This window comes from Furipterus horrens, unplaced genomic scaffold, assembly GCF_987537825.1.
Source record: "Furipterus horrens unplaced genomic scaffold, mFurHor1.1.pri manual_scaffold_5, whole genome shotgun sequence".
NCBI classification, from domain to species: domain Eukaryota; kingdom Metazoa; phylum Chordata; class Mammalia; order Chiroptera; family Furipteridae; genus Furipterus; species Furipterus horrens.
Genome location: NW_028327175.1, coordinates 115,500,546 through 115,516,075, shown reverse-complemented (window position 1 = coordinate 115,516,075; position 15,530 = coordinate 115,500,546). Strand labels below are relative to the sequence as shown.

Here is a 15,530-nt window from a genome sequence, read left to right as displayed (position 1 = left end):
AATGAAAAGCTGGTGGCACATCTTCAGTAAAGAGGGGTAAAAGCAGATGTGCATTGAGCAGATGACCATGTGGAGATGGGTGGAAGGAGTGGAAAGAAGAGGTGATGGGTTCAGGGCAGAGCCTAAGGGCAAGTGGGATGGGGTAATCCTGCTGGCTTGGTGAGAACTGGTGGGACTATCAGTTCCACCACAGCATCAGTGGCTCACCTGTGCTTTAAAACAACCTCCTTAAGAGGTATGACCTGGCTTCCCCGCACCCCCGCCCCATCAGTCCCAGCTGGCTGGCCTACTGACTCAGGTGCTGGGGATACAAGGGCAGGAAGTCACAGAGGGCAGGGCTGGCTCCTTCAACAAGTCAAGCCTGTCTCCCTTGCCTCAGGCAGAGTTATCTGGGTAGCTCAGTCAGGCAGGAGCACCTGCCTGCCAAAATACTGGCCAGGAAATGGGGTCAAGGCACCAGCCCCAAAGCCTGACCCCAGGCCTTATAAAGAAAGCCAAGCTGGGTCTGGAATGTAGAGCACAGCCCCAGCCTGGCAGAGGGCCAGAGGTGGTGAGAGCTGGCACAGGCACCTCTCCCACTGCCATGGCACAAGGGGAGGGTTAATATCTGGGCCTGACACTGAAAAGGGCTCTGACCTGGGTTCAGTCTAGAGCCCAGGTCCCAGAAGACACAGAATGATGGTGCTGCAGAGTGGATCATGTAGGGGAGGGGTCAGCCTCTGATATTTCCATCAGCTCTCCCAATATTCTGCAATTAGCGCAGGAAGTACCAGGGTGTGCCTGCTAGGAAAAGGACAGCTTCAGTAGGCCTTCTCTGGTTCTCCCCACCAGCCCACCAGTATAGACATCCTTGCATTGCCACTAGTCCAGATCAGTTCAGGTTCCTTGGATCTGCCTCTGTCACCCAAGCTGGCCAGTGGGGATCCCCTTGGACCAACCTGTGCCTCACACTCTCTTAGCTCCCTCCCTCAAAGAGGATCCAGGTAACCAGGTTCTAAAGGGAAGTGGTATCTTGAAACCATATGAGGAAAGGATGGAAAAACTAGGGAGTGGTCTCCTGAAAGCTGCCCCTGAACCTCTGGTTGGATGACAACATGGCCTGAGTCCAAGATGCAAGATCAGGGCAGGGGATGGACCATTTAGGCACAAGGGGTCTCTCCATCATGGAGAACTGGTTGCAGAAGTGAGAGGCTTCAGGGCCTGCCAGGAAGACTTGTTCTTTAGGGCAAGTCAGGCTGGTCTTCGGAGCATCCCCTCCCTCCTACAGAATCTGTGGACACTCATGAGGGTGTTAGAGGATACAGGATCCAAAGGCAGAGGCATAGAGACAGTCTGACCAGAGCCATATGGTACCGACTGCAAAGTCAAATGCTTCAGGAAACTGAGTAAGTGAAGCAGCCTCATGTGAGATGACTGAAGTGGCGGGGACTAGGGTGACCTGTGGGCTTGAGGTTTGGTCAGGGGGGGCAGCTGCCACTTGGCTCCAGCTGAGAGTTCCTGTTCAAGGCAGTCTGGGAAGTCCCATTTTAATGTAAAACCACTGGATTTTTAATGTTTGCAATGGCATCAAAATTTTAAAAATTCCCATACAGGCCAGATGAAACACACCTAAGGGCCAGATCTGGCCCAGGAGCAAGCAGAGGTTCATAAATTATGCTACATGTCCACAAATACTACAATAAGCAAGGAGTGCAGGTGTGGGATCCAGATCCCTTTCCTGAAAGGGGCCCTGTTGGGGAGAAGCCCTGAGGAAGCTAGGAGCCGAGAGGGTAAGTCTGAGAGGTAAGTGGTGCACTGAACCCTGCTTAGCTTATTAGCAACCGGACACAGAGTCTGTCCTGCCTTTTGGAGGTTAGCAAGTCCTTCAAAAAACAACCCCCCAGCCCCTGCGCTGGTGTCGCCTAGCCTCATGGGACAAGTTCTTGGGCCCACTAAGACTCAAGCTGGCCCAGGCAAAGGCCCTGGCTGCAGGCCAGGCTAGAAGAGGAGGCGGGTATCCTGGGGCCCTCTGGAACTCAGATGCTGAGCTGGGTCCCAAAGCTCTGAGGCATGCCTTTGACCACAAACATGGAGGGGGAGGAGGGCAGAGCCCTTTCCTGGAATCCTCCAAGGCAGGGGATTTTTCTGGACTAGTCCAGTCCCTGGCACTTGTCCCTCTGGCCCCTTCAAGGGCCACTGTCAGCTGCACCCAGGCCCCACCCACTGACCATGAGGCCCAACCTCCCACCTCATCCCAGTCCCCCACCCCAACATACACACTCTGGCTTTGGAGCTCTCTGTAACTGTGAGGGCTTCATCTAAAACGAGGGAAAGGTGGTCCAAGGATGATCACAACCATGAAAGCTGTCATGGCTAAAAGAACCCCAGAATTTAGATTTGGCGTTAGGGTTTGTATCTAGGAGGCCCTCAGAATGGCTTGGTAGAGCCTGCCCAGGAGTTTTTGAAATTGGGATTAGCTACCAACAATAGCACATTGAGAGATTTCACCTAAAATAAATAAATAAATAAAAATAAAAAATAAAAAATCCGGATTTCCAGTTTCTATTGAAAAATCCAAAGCTCTGGCAGGCTGAGGCAGGTCATGGGGGCTAAGTCCTTACACCAGCCCTTACTCCCCTCATCCCCTGCTCTTCCAGGTCTGCACAAGCTCTGGAGTCTGCTCCGTGAATTTATGTCATCTGTCCGGTGTGTCACAGCATCCAAGTTTGAGACTCCGTTTCATTCAAATTCACTTGCTTTGTACACAAAAAACAGGCACCTGTCCTGGGTCATAAGGCAAACAAGTGGTATATCCACCTGGAGCGTCGGACTCCGGACTCCGGACGGCCAGGGACAAGGTCTCTCCCACCTGCTAAGTTAGGAGGTGGCGGGGTGAGGACCAGGACGCCCAACAGTGAAGAGGGAAGGTGGGTGTCCCTTGGCCCCGCTCCGCCCCGACCAATGGGAAACGACCCCGCCCGCTGGCAGCGGCAGCCCCGCCTCCTTGCCTTAAAGGCATGACCCGCCTCCCGCAAGCTGACTCCGCAGCCCGAACCCGCAGTGGGGGTGCACAGACGCGGCTACCTCGGGACCAGGAACCCTCTGGTCTGGCTGGCGGGGAAGGACTGACGCTGCGGCTGCCCCGCCCAGCTCCCCGCCGCCGCTGTCCGGGTGAGTGTCTGCTGGGTTGGGGGGCTCGGACAGGACCCGGGTGAGGGGCGCCACAGAGGTTTAGGCACACGCGCTGATCACGCGAGTAGAGCCCTCCGCCACACGCAAACGCACTCAGAGCAGGCATGTGCCCTCAGCCCCGCACCATCACCTGGGCCGACCCGGGGGCGGACAGCCCCGTGGCCGGGTGCGCGCGCGGATATGTGTACACGGCTCACTAGTCGGCTGGCCGGCCAGTCTGCGAGCAGACAAAATAAACACCCCCTCCCTCGCTTCCTCCTCCCACGGCCGGGCCCTCTGGCGTGACCAGTTTTATGAATTAAACCCCTTTGAGGGAATGGCCACGCCGTAGTCTTGGGTTGCTTTTACCTCCTAGTTGTCTGGTTCTGGGCCTGGAGGCTCCCATGCCCCTGTGCAGATTGGCTCCCAGGGGTCATGTGGGCCCTTTTCACTCAGGACAGAGCCAGGGTAGGGGGTGCCCAGGCATGCAGTCCTGGGGAGATGTAAGCGGGTGGCTGGAAGGTACTAATGCACCATTCCACATCCCCATCCCCAACCCCCTCCGACACTTTAGACCTTGGCTGACTGGGGTCCAGGTATTAGCGTGCTTCATCTACGCCTCTGCCAGAAGGGGCTTTGCTTGGGCTGTGAACCCAATGGCCTTGAGCCAGCCTAGTCCTTTGTGTCCCAGGGTTGGCAGCACTGGGGCCTGAGGGCTGCTGAGGTCCCTCTGTGGTCACTGGCAGATCAGCAGATTGGTGCCAACCATTCCTTAACCATTACCACACCAGGGTCACTGACCACTTCACCCCCTGGGACCTAGGGATGGGGCCTGCAAGGTGGGAAGGACAAAGAGAAGAGACACTGTCCCAGTGCACCAGGGGGAGGGTTAATATCTGGGCCAGGAGCTTCTGGGGCTGGGGGACTGGACTGAATCTCAAAGGTCCAGGGCATAAAGAAGTGGCTGGGCCGGTACCCTCCAAGTAGTGTCCATTCATGCTGGTCCAGTAGACAGTGAAGTCCAATTAGGGCCCAGCTGTTGGCAAGAACCAACAGCACTAAGGCAAGCGGGTTAGAGGGGTGGGCAGTGGGAGAGCAGTCCCCTGAGTTTGCTGTCTTCTCCCAGGGGAATCAGGCCCCAGAGCTTCTGTAAACAGAGTGTCAGAGGCAGGAAGAGGGCTCTGGTAATGAGCAGCCCAGCTGGATTCTCTCCAGACCATTACTTGGCCTCTCCTGGGCCCAGGGAGGGACGATGCTCGTGCCAGCCTGGGGGCCTGGCATGGTCTGTCCCCACCTCCCTGGCTTCGTGCGGCTACAGATTGAAACAGCTACCCTGGGACCTGTGGGTCCAGAGTCAGATGGGACCAGTGGGGGCTGGTGTTCCAGGGCATTTGCTGGGATGGCACTACTCTCTAGACTCTGGAAATGGGAGAGGGGGTTCAACACAAGAAGACCCTTAGACATTGTCCAGACCTCTGCTTTCACCAGAAGGCCCTTCTGGCAGGCAGCCCCAGGGCCAGGGAGATGCCCTGGGCAGGAGATGGGTCCAGTTTCTGGCTCCCATTTCCCTACTACAACCCTGGGGGAGCTGGGACAAGTCCCTGGTAAAGAGAGTTGAGTCCTCATGGGGGCTTATAAGTGGACCCCACCCCTGCGGTAGGCAGCTCCTGGGGATAGGAAAGTGGGTCCAGCTGGGGCCAGAAGACAGTTCCTACCTAGCAGCCCAGCCAGCTAGTACTGTTTGATGACCAGAGAGAAGGCTGGGGTAAGCCTCTCCTCACAAAAGCATCCTTGCCCATGGGAAGGGCAGCAATGCCGCTAAATAGGTTAGACTCCTTCCAGACTTGTCGCCCCCCCGCCCCCCAGCTCTCCTTAGAGTCTTCTCCCTGGGCTGGGGAGCCCAAGGCTCTGTCTGCACTGCCAAGAAACCAGCTCCCCTCACTGCTGTGGAATTTGTGAGTTCTTGGAGAAGGGGGGAGGGTATGTGTGAAAACACAGCCCACTGGGCGTGTTTCTGGCGTGGGCGTGTGCCTGTGTGCGCGTGACTGCAGCAGGGATATGTTTGGGGGCGGGTAGGGGTGCTGCGGGGAGTCTGCATGCACCACGGGCGGGCGCAGGCTCAGCCTTCTTCCTTTTATCGGTTTCCACATTCCAGAGTCAGCCGGATTGCTTTCCTTTAGCTGGCTGAGCCGCCAGGCCGGCCAGGCCTGTAGGCCTCCCCCGCTTTTCCTCATTCCAGCTTCCCTGGGTATGAGGAGGCTGAAGCAGGCTCCTTTAGACCACCTCGGGTTTAGGGGGTGGGGGCAGGCAAGGAGCCAGTTCTTCTCCAAGGTTGGGGGAAGGCCCCCCCCACCAGTCTCCTCTAGGGAAATGCAATAAGGCTCTGACATTCCTCTGAGGCTGCCTAAGAGATTTAATTAAGGAGGGAGGAGAAAGCTGGCTTGCATTGAGAAGGGGCTGGAGCTGGGGCTGGGCTTGGGCTTGGGACTTCACTGGGGCCTGGATAGGCAGCAGTGAGAAATGAGAGAGGGGGAGGGCAGGGTGGTGGCTCCTCATGTCAATCCCACCTGTCTGCTGATCAGCTCACATATCCGAGGAAGGGCCAATTCTACCACAGGGTCACCTAGGTCTCTGGGCATGGTGAGTAGGAAAGGGCAAGACTTCTTCTGGGGCAATTTCCTTCTTAGACCCTGTGTAGGCCCCAGATAGCCTGGGCCCAGCTGACTTGGGGCTGGTGGCCTCCCTTGGTGACTAAGACCTTCCTCTGGGAAATTCAGGGTTAATTGCAGGGTTAGGACCTTACTTGATGGGCGCTTGGCCCTGGGTGGAAACAGGACAGTGAGGAGGCCCTGTGCCTGAGCCCAGCCCTGGTGGCATCACACCTGCACATGGCAACAGTGGCATTTGGACTGGCCCATTTCTATTTGGGCCACAGCTACCACATAGCTCCCGGGGCAGCAGGTGTCTTCTCCCAACAGAGTGGCACCTCTCCTAACTAAGATGGCACATCCCACTGTCCTGGGGGCCCACTTTGGCCTTAAGTCACTGATCTTCCTGCCCTGGGCTGACAGGTCTGGTGGCCACAGAAGGTCCCCACCTGGGGCCTGTCAGACTCGTGTTCTCCCACACCTGCTCAGGGATCTTCCCCTAATTGGGAGAAACAAGGTGATGTCCAGACTGTCCCCTTTGCAGCCTTCTGTATCAGAGTCTGAGACCTAGCTGTAGGGAAGACTCACCTAAGGAGCTTCTGCCAAGCCCCACCCCAGACATTCTTATTTAGCCCAGGGGTAGGGCCCAGGCATCAGGAACTTCCCAAAACTGCCAGGGTGATTCTGGGGTTCCAGGTGGGACCCCAGAAAGGGAAGGGAATTGGATAAGGTCATGAATGAGTGTCAGGGACTTATCTGTAGAATGAGCAGAGCCAGGGGGAGTGGTGGATGGAGTACGGTAGAGACACCAAGATGAGTAGGGACCTCTAGCCCCACCCTGGAGAGGGCCATCTCTGAGGAACCTGAGGCTCTGCCATCTTGGCCCCTTCCATGAAGACCCAGGAGGGAGACCCCAACCTCTTTGCCCTGCTGGGCCGGGGGCTGCTTTGTCCCAGGGATAGGGAGACGGGTGGACCTGACCTGGGCCCTGAGCCTCCTCAGACACGTCAGCGAAACTGGAGCCAGCTGTCCTGGCTGCCGGCACGGTCCCGCCTGCCTGGGGGGTTGGCAGACTCCTGGGCTGGGCTGCTGCCAGGCCTGGCCGGCAGTGCTTAGCTCGGGCGGGCCAACACTAGGAGCTAGAGGCCCAGGGCCCTAGGGTCAGGCCTACAGTACCAGACCCCTGCACCCACTCTGCAGAGTTGGGCATAGGAGAGGGGTATGCTGGCCTGTCATTCCCTTGAATCAGACATGATTCAGTCACCCAAATGCCCAAGTTCCACCCACTTGCTAGCCCCTGCTTGACCCAGGGTCTTTGTGTGAGCAGGGGCCTGTGTGTCTGTCCCACACTTGGCAGTAGGTGGGGGCACTCTGGGTCCCCCTGAGAGCTGAGATGATGGAGCCCTGCCTGTTCTCTCCCCACCCTGAGGTCATATGCTGAAGGGGGCTGGCCAAATGACAGCTCACCTCCTACCCCCTCCAAAACTAAAGGCACTCCCCCACCCCAATCAGGCTGCTCTACCATGCCCATAACCCAAGAGTACAGGTTGGGGAACACTCTGCATGGAGGCCTCACCCTCAGCCTAGAGGACTCCTGTCTGTGCTTAAAGGGGTGCAAAGCTCCTCACACACCATGGCATGCTCCCCCGTGTGTGGGGAAGGCGATGCTCTGGTTTTATGGATAACACCCTCCCTCAAGTAGCCAGTGTTGACTGACCACTCAGAATGTGCTCCAAGTACAAACTAAATGGCCCTGAAAACCAGGCACTATTACTAAGCCCCTAACTTCACAGATGGGAACTGAGATGAAGGCCCATGGCCAGGCTGCCAACACAGGCAGTCAGACCCTAAAACACCATGCCAGCAACTGTTCCTTGCAGCTTGGCAAGGCCAGCAGCAGAGCCCAGTCCTCTCTGCCTGCCACCTCTCTTCACCAAGCCACAGCAGGGCCAGGCTAAGGTGAGGCTGTACCTAATCCAGATGGAGGACAGATGCCGGGGACCCTGTTGCCCTGTTTCCCCTACTCCCCACCCCAAATGTCAGTGCTACCTCCAGAATTCTCCCCCCACCCTTTGCAGAGGGAAAGGTCCCACCTCCCTGCCTTGGGTCAGGGGATCAGATATCAAAGCCCAGGCTCCTGGTCCTTCAGAGCTGCTGAAATTATAACTGGCTGGGCAAGGGCAGCCATGACCCACACCCACCCCCCACCACGAGACACCCCAATCCCCAATGCACACCCACCAGCATGTACCCAGGCAAGTGGAATTGCTTCCAGAACTTTACCCATTTGAAAACAAACAGAACACTGGGTACTCAGGCAACTCCAGAGGGTGAAGCAGGGCTGCTGAGAAAATGAGGTCCACAGGTGGGAAGGGACTTGGGAAGCTATTTAGGGGCAGAACTTGGGTCTCAATCCCGGTTTCTGTTTCCTACCACCAGATAGCTGTCACCTACCCTTCAACAGTCAGTCTTGGCCCTCTAGGTCCCCTCTAGGGGGCTGTCTGATGTCTGATCTGCTCTCGGTGCCAGGTACCTTGTGGAGGAGCCAACCAGCCCCACTTGCTGTTTTCCAAAGCCCTAGTGCCAACTCCTTCCTGGGTGGTGGATCCAGGCTCAGGCCAAGGTGCCCACTCCTGCCTCCTAGGGAGTGGGAAGCAGATGAGCTGCTGGCTGCTTGGCATCTCCCCAGCCCAGGATGCCAGTCACTCTTTTCTTGATGCAGCCTCTGCTCCCAGCTACTCAGCCAGATTGCCACTCTGGGTCCATACAGACCCATAGCAGTCGCTGCCTCCCTCCCCAGGGATGACTTCGATGATTAAAGGGAGCAAAGGCCAGAGCCCATGCTGGTCCCCTCCTCAATGAAGAACAGGGAATGCCCCCAGCAGTACCCCAGTCTTGGGGGGTGTCAACTCTGAAATGCCTTGGTGGACAGATGAAGAAAACCTAGGCACTGAGAGAGCTGAGAGAAACCATTGTCCACACCTTACAGCTCTGACACCCCTGGCCCAGCCTGACTAGAGCATGAGCTATTAGCCATGATCTTATACGAGTCCTGTGGGAAGCCAACGTCACAAGGGTGGTCAGGCTGGCCACGTGTAGGGTCTCCCCACCCTGAGCCTGGCTGCTCTCTTCCTGACCCCCGGCTGTTCCACCAGGAGAGCTGATTCAGGGGGAGGTGGCTCACCCCCTACGTGGATGTGGGGGGGTGGGGAATGCTCATAGCCCACATCTGGAGGCCAGGCCAAACCCGCTGACTTCTGAGTCAGTGAGGGTGGAGCAAGTCCTTGTAGGGGAGGAGGCTGGGTGGGGTGATTGGAGCCCCCTTGAGATGGCACTGGCAAAGCCAGGGGTGAATGAAGCAGTCAAGGGCTTAGAGAGCAGGGGAGGGGGCACTGGTTATGGGTCAGGGAAGGCCTCCCTGCCTAGCCTCCGAAAGGCGGTCATTAAGTGTTAACTAGTGAGGGGTAGAGGCCAATGGCCCCACTTCCCAGGTAGTGGGGACCCTGCAGGTGGGAAGGGCATAGGTGAGCCCAAAATAGGTGACAGGCCTTTACCAAGAACTGGCCTAAGACCACAGTGGCTTCCCCAGTGATTTGTCTGGTCCATCCCGGGATCCCACCTCCTATTCCAGGAGCCCATTTCCCTGGGGGAGGGACAGCCCAAAAAATGGCAGTAGGGCAGAAGGCATTCTGCAGGGAGAAAGACATGTTACCTGCCTTGGCCTGACTGCTGGCCAGTGTGGGGGGAGGGGAGGCTGAGCCCCAGCACAAAAGACTCTTGTATGAGCAGAGGTGCCTGGAAGGGAGGGGTACTAGTCTCTCTGGGACTGTAAGGGCCCTGAGCGTGGGGACTGCTGCTGGGGGTGTTCCCTGGGTTTCCCCTAGGAGCCTGAATGAATGGGGGCCCATGCTGTGGCCCCATCCTGTCTTGGGTAGGTCAAACTACAAGCTGGAGCCTGGAGCAACTGGGGAAGCCACCCCCACCCTGGTAGAACTGGGCCCCACATCAGGCAGGCAGCCCAGCCACACCTGGACCTGCTTAAGGATCCAGGCTCTGGCTCAGATTTCACGGCAGTGCAATGGCAGCAAGTCACTGCCCCTCCAGGAGCCCCACTTTCTCTTTCTTCTGAGAGTGATGAGAATACTTTCCACCTGGAATGGCTTCTGGGGGGACTATAAGAGGTGGCTGTGAATGCTCAGTGGTGCTGGCACATGGGAAAGGCTGTAGCTCTGCTTCAGTGCCCAGCCCAGAGTAGAACCCAAGAAACGGTAGATGAAGGAATCTGGGGAGTGTTTCCAGGTTTGGCATTCCCTCTGAGGCCACCATGCAACCAATTCTCCCAGCCTGAGCCCTGAGTCAGCCCAAGGAGGCTTGGACTCCCTTATGTCTATTTCTGTTACTGCACCTTCAGGGGCTATTAAGACCATGGTTCCCTCCCTACAACCCTCCTCCCATGGGGACACCTGCCAATTACTCCAGCCCCTCTGCTCTCTTCCCTAGGAACTTTACCACTGGCCACATCCTGGCCAGCCACAGCTCCCATCCTGGGCAGGTCTGACTTCACAATTGGAAAAACACTGATCCCATAGTTTCCATGTGAAGTCTTCCCTCTGCAGTCTCTCCTCACTTGGAGGATGTAGAGCGTGGCGGCAGGGGCCGGTGGCCTGGGGCAGCCAGCTTCTCTGCTTACGCACTGGGCTGACTGCCCACCAATCTCTCCCAAAGCTCCAAGGAGGGGCTGCTACTTCAGAAGCCACCATTCTCCCTGCTTCCCTGTCTACCTCAACAGAGATTTGGGGGTGGAGGGGTGGGGGAAGGGCACAGAGCATGATGCTTTTTGACCACTTGTTCTCTCTGAGCCAGAGAGGTGGGAAGGATGGGGTTAAGGTGAAGGTTTCCTTTGTGGCCAGACCCCATTCTGCATGCATTAACCCACTGAACCCTGGTAACAGTGCAAGAAATATCAACTGATAGCATGACTGTTCCAAGTCACATAGCAAGGGAGTGATGGAGCTGGGACAGGAACAGGGCCCAGGCACTGGAGATCTGACTCATAACTACAGTATATTATTGGATTTGGAGGCAGGGAGTAGTAAAGTGGGTTTGGAATTTTCTTCTCCGTCCTGCCTGGCATGGCTATCTCCTGGGCCCCTGACTCACGGTCTCCTGTCTTTCCTCTCTCCTCCCAGGGACCAAATGATGCACTCCAGGGTCCCCCTGCTCCTGTTACTGCTACTGCTGCTAGCCCCAGGGCCTGGGGTGCAGGGCTGCCCATCTGGCTGCCAATGCAACCAGCCACAGACAGTCTTCTGCACTGCCCGCCATGGGACCACAGTGCCCCGAGACGTGCCACCTGACACAGCGGGCCTGTACGTCTTCGACAATGGCATCACCACACTGGACGCAGGCACCTTTACCAGTCTGCCAGGCCTGCAGCTTCTGGACCTGTCACAGAATCAGATCACCAGCCTGCCCAGTGGGTTGTTCCGGCCACTCGCCAACCTCAGCAACCTGGACCTCACTGCTAACAGGCTGCGCGAAATCACCAACGAGACCTTCCGTGGCCTGCGGCGCCTGGAGCGCCTCTACCTGGGCAAGAACCGCATCTACCACATCCAGCCTGGTGCCTTTGACGCACTTGACCGCCTCCTGGAGCTCAAGCTGCAAGACAATGAGCTTCGGGCACTGCCCCCACTGCACCTCCCAAGCCTGCTGCTGCTGGACCTCAGCTATAATAGCCTCCTTGCCCTGGAGCCTGGTGCCCTAGACACCGCAAATGTGGAGGCGCTGCGGCTGGCTGGCCTGGGTCTGCGGCAACTGGACGAGGGGCTCTTTGGCCGCCTTCGCAATCTACATGACCTGGATGTGTCAGACAACCAGCTGGAGCATGTGCCGCCCACCATCCGGGGCCTACAGGGACTGACGCGCCTGCGGCTGGCTGGCAATACCCGCATTGCCCAGTTGCGGTCTGAGGATCTGGCTGGTCTGACAGCCCTGCAGGAGCTGGACCTGAGCAATTTGAGCCTCCAGGCCTTGCCGCATGAGCTTTCGGGCCTCTTCCCCCGCCTGCGGCTCCTGGCAGCTGCCCGCAACCCTTTCAACTGTGTGTGCTCCCTGAGCTGGTTCAGCCCTTGGGTGCGGGAGAACCACGTGGCACTGGCCAGCCCAGAGGAGACGCGTTGCCACTTCCCACCCAAGAATGCTGGCCAGATGCTCCTGGACCTTGACTATGCCGACTTCGGCTGCCCAGCCACCACCACTACGGCTACGGTGCCCACCACAAGGTCCTTGGCATGGGAACCCACATCCTTGTCTTCCAGCCCAGCCCCCACCTGGCGAAACCCCACAGAGCCTGCTGCCAAGGCCCCAAGCTTGCCACCGGCCACACCACCCACTGTGGGACCTGACCCCCAGACCCAGGACTGCCCAGCATCAATCTGCCTTAACGGGGGCACCTGCCACCTGGGGGCTCAGGGCCATCTAGCCTGCCTGTGCCCTGAAGGTTTTACCGGCCTGTACTGTGAGAGTCTGGTAAGGCAGGGGGTGTGGCCCACCCCCACTTCAGCCACTGTGAGACCTCCTGGGCCCCTGCCCCTAGGAATCGAGCCAGTAAGCCCCACCTCTCTGAGGGTAGGGCTGCAGCGCTACCTGCAGGGCAGCACTGTGCAGCTCAGGAGCCTCCGCCTCACCTACCGCAACCTGTCAGGCCCTGACAAGCGGTCAGTGACACTGCGGCTGCCTGCCTCACTTTCTGAGTACACAGTCACCCAGCTTCGGCCCAATGCCACCTACTCCATCTGTGTCAGGCCCCTGGGGGCTGGGCGGGTGCCTGAGGGTGAGGAGGCCTGTGGAGAGGCCCGCACACCCCTAGCTGTCCGCTCCAACCATGCCCCCGTCACACAGGCCCGAGAGGGCAACCTGCCGCTTCTCATTGCACCTGCCCTGGCTGCTGTGCTCCTGGCCGCGCTAGCTGTTGTGGGGGCAGCCTACTTCGTGCGGCGGGGGCGGGCCGCAGCAGCTGCAGCTCAGGGCAAAGGGCAAGTAGGGTCTGGGCCCCTGGAGCTGGAGGGGGTGAAGGCCCCCTTAGAGCCAGGCCCCAAGGCAAGTGAGGGTGGTGGGGAGGCCCTGCCTGGTGGGCCTGAGTGTGAGGTGCCACTCATGGGCTACCCAGGGCCTGGGCTCCAAGGGCCTCTTCCCACTAAGCCCTACATCTAAGTGGGAATGATGGACTACTGGGGCTGGGTTCTCAGCCCTACTGAGACTGGCCAGCACCCTTCTGCTGCCAGACCAAGAAGTTCTCAGAGCCACATGATGAGGACGACATATCTTGGAAGGCAAGGGCTGTGTGACTATAGCCAAGTCCCTGCCCCTCTCTGGACCTTGGTCTCCTCATCTAAGATGCTGGGACCCAGGTGAAGACCTTTAAGGACCCCCGAAGCCCAAGTGCCTCTGAGGATGGCATATGCCCTGTCCTCTGCAATGTGCATCCTCTGGGATGGGGCAGGGCAGGCAGGCTCTGCCGTGTGCTGGTAACACAGGCTTAGGGCTGCCAGACTCCCAACCCAAGGAGACTCTGGGGGCCAGTGAAGGAAGCCCCCAAAAAGAGAGAAGAGGGACAGACAGCAGGAGTAAGGATGGGTGTGTATCTCAGCCTTGGCCCCAGGGAGTGAAGCAACAAAAGAAACTGGAAAGAAAGACGCTTTAGGAACAAGTTTTGCTTTTGTTTTTTAAAATATATTTATAAGAGATCCTTTCCCATTTATTCTGGGAAAATGTTTTTCAAACTCAGAGACAAAGACTTTGGTTTTTGTAAGATAAATGATATGAAGGCCTTTTATAAGAAAAATAAAAGATAAAATAAAATGAGTGTTTTTCTGGCATGGCCCCAGGGCTCTGGGAGGGTAGGGGTGCAGGGTGGGTATAAAGGGATAGCCCTCTCATGTGGGGAACTAGGGGCCCAGGACCCCTCTCTCCAGCAGACACCAGGCCCTGGCCAGCATCCTCTGGGCTTGGGAGGGCTACTGCTGAGGGCCATGTTGGGAAGGGCAGCATTCCCACAAGTCCTGCCCTGGAGCTGGGTCCATCCAGCCTCCAATGAGGTGCCCAGTCCAGCCTCTCAGTACAGGAACAGGGACAGAAGCTGGGCAGCTTCCAACCTCGTGGAAGAACAGTTAGGACAGCCTTAGCCTACACAGGCCCAGGAGCTGCCGTGCTCCTGGCTCCTGTAAGAGACTCATGGCAGATGCATGCCAAGAGGGTCCCCAAGGGTCCATTTTCAGGGATGGGTATGACAGGCAGTCTACACCTGCCATGTCCTGCCAGGCCCTCATGGATGATGCAGGACCAGATGGCACACACAGCCCACCCTCCCTACTGTCTCATTGCCCCTCTGCATGGACTTCCTGCTCCAGCTACAGAGAAAGGGCCTTAGTTAAGGGCAGCACAGATCCTGAATGGCAGGAGCCCCCTGGTGGGGGAGAGGCTGTTAGGAAATTAGGGGCAGATGGCCCAGGAGCAGAATCAGAGATCTGAGTCTGGCCTGTGGAGACCTGGTAGCCCTGTGATGCACCTTTACTCTGCAGTAGAGATGTGCTTGGTTTTCCAAAACTGCGGAAGTGGGAATGTTTTCCAGGAAGACCACCAGCAGGGGTAAGGGGCCAGGGATGGTGCTGGGAGCTTGGAGACAGTGATGGATACAGACTGCCTTTTCCTAGTACCTTTCAGATGGTAGGAGAGGTGGGTCCTGGGGCTGCAAAGAGGCCCTGCAGCTGCTAGAATGCCTAAGGCCCCGTGCCTGTGCTCTTCTGAGGGTTTCACGCCCTGGCCCCTCGCCTCACCCTGTTGAGAAGGCAGCCCAGTCATGCCTGGAGAACAGGCCCTACAGCTTGGGACGCTGATGTCAGCGCCAAGTCAGGCCCCGCCACACAAGGCTCTGGATTCAATTAGCAGCTGCCGAGGGTTCTGGCATGAGAAGGGAGGAGGCGAGCAGAGGGTTGTGGGGGCATAAGGTGGCGGCAGTGGGCCTGGGTGGGGCCCCATCTTCCTGAGCCAGAAGCAGTGGCCCAGGTGGATTTCCTGTGGGCCTGGGTCTCATTACTGGAGCAGCTATGCTGAGCCAGCCCCTCAACCCCCCACCTCGGCAGTCCAGTCAAAGGGGCCATTGTGGGCTCATGGGCTGCTGCTGAACACGGTGGCTGCTGAATAAATGTTTTCCCTGCAAAGCCAAACCTGGCCTCATGGGCCAGCAGAGTATGGGCGGGACCTAAAGAAAGGAGGCTGGTGTGTGCCCTCCCAGAAAAGGCACTTGGGGTGTCCCATTAGATCGAGAGCTGGGGGATGAAGGGAGGGCCAGGGATTGAGTAGGGGAGCCAAGCCAAGGTGCAGCCCCTACCCAAGGTGATCCCATGGCCCCAGGTCAGGACCAGGGATGGATGTGGAGAAATGTCAGGACCCCATTGTTGGGTCCTTGCCGCCACAGGCCCTGTGCCACATGGGCTTACACACATCCCCATTTCATGCCTAACAACCTGTCTACAGGGAGACAGCCAGCCTGGGAGAGATGAGACAGAAGCTCGCTCACAGCAAGTAGGGATGGGCCCCAATACCCAACACCCACTCCCTGGCCGAGGAGGGCATTTTGAACCATGGGGGGAGGGCTTGGGTCTCCAGGAAAGGGGTGGGGCCACTGAAAACAAAAGCTACTCAGGCAGGGAAGGGGCACCCAATCTCCAA

General features: G+C 57.8%; 2 protein-coding genes across 8 annotated transcripts in view; one reads left to right on the top strand and one right to left on the bottom strand.

The window, feature by feature from the left end:
• Positions 1 to 15,530, bottom strand: part of CORO7 (coronin 7) — a 70,216-nt gene that overhangs the window by 20,375 nt on the left and 34,311 nt on the right. The gene's annotated exons all lie outside the window — the stretch shown is intronic.
• Positions 3,033 to 13,509, top strand: VASN (vasorin). Its single transcript, XM_090277112.1, has 2 exons — positions 3,033 to 3,150; positions 10,988 to 13,509. Exon 2 carries the CDS (start codon positions 10,995 to 10,997, stop codon positions 13,011 to 13,013), a length of 2,019 nt encoding a protein of 672 aa, XP_090133238.1. The 5' UTR covers positions 3,033 to 3,150; positions 10,988 to 10,994; the 3' UTR covers positions 13,014 to 13,509.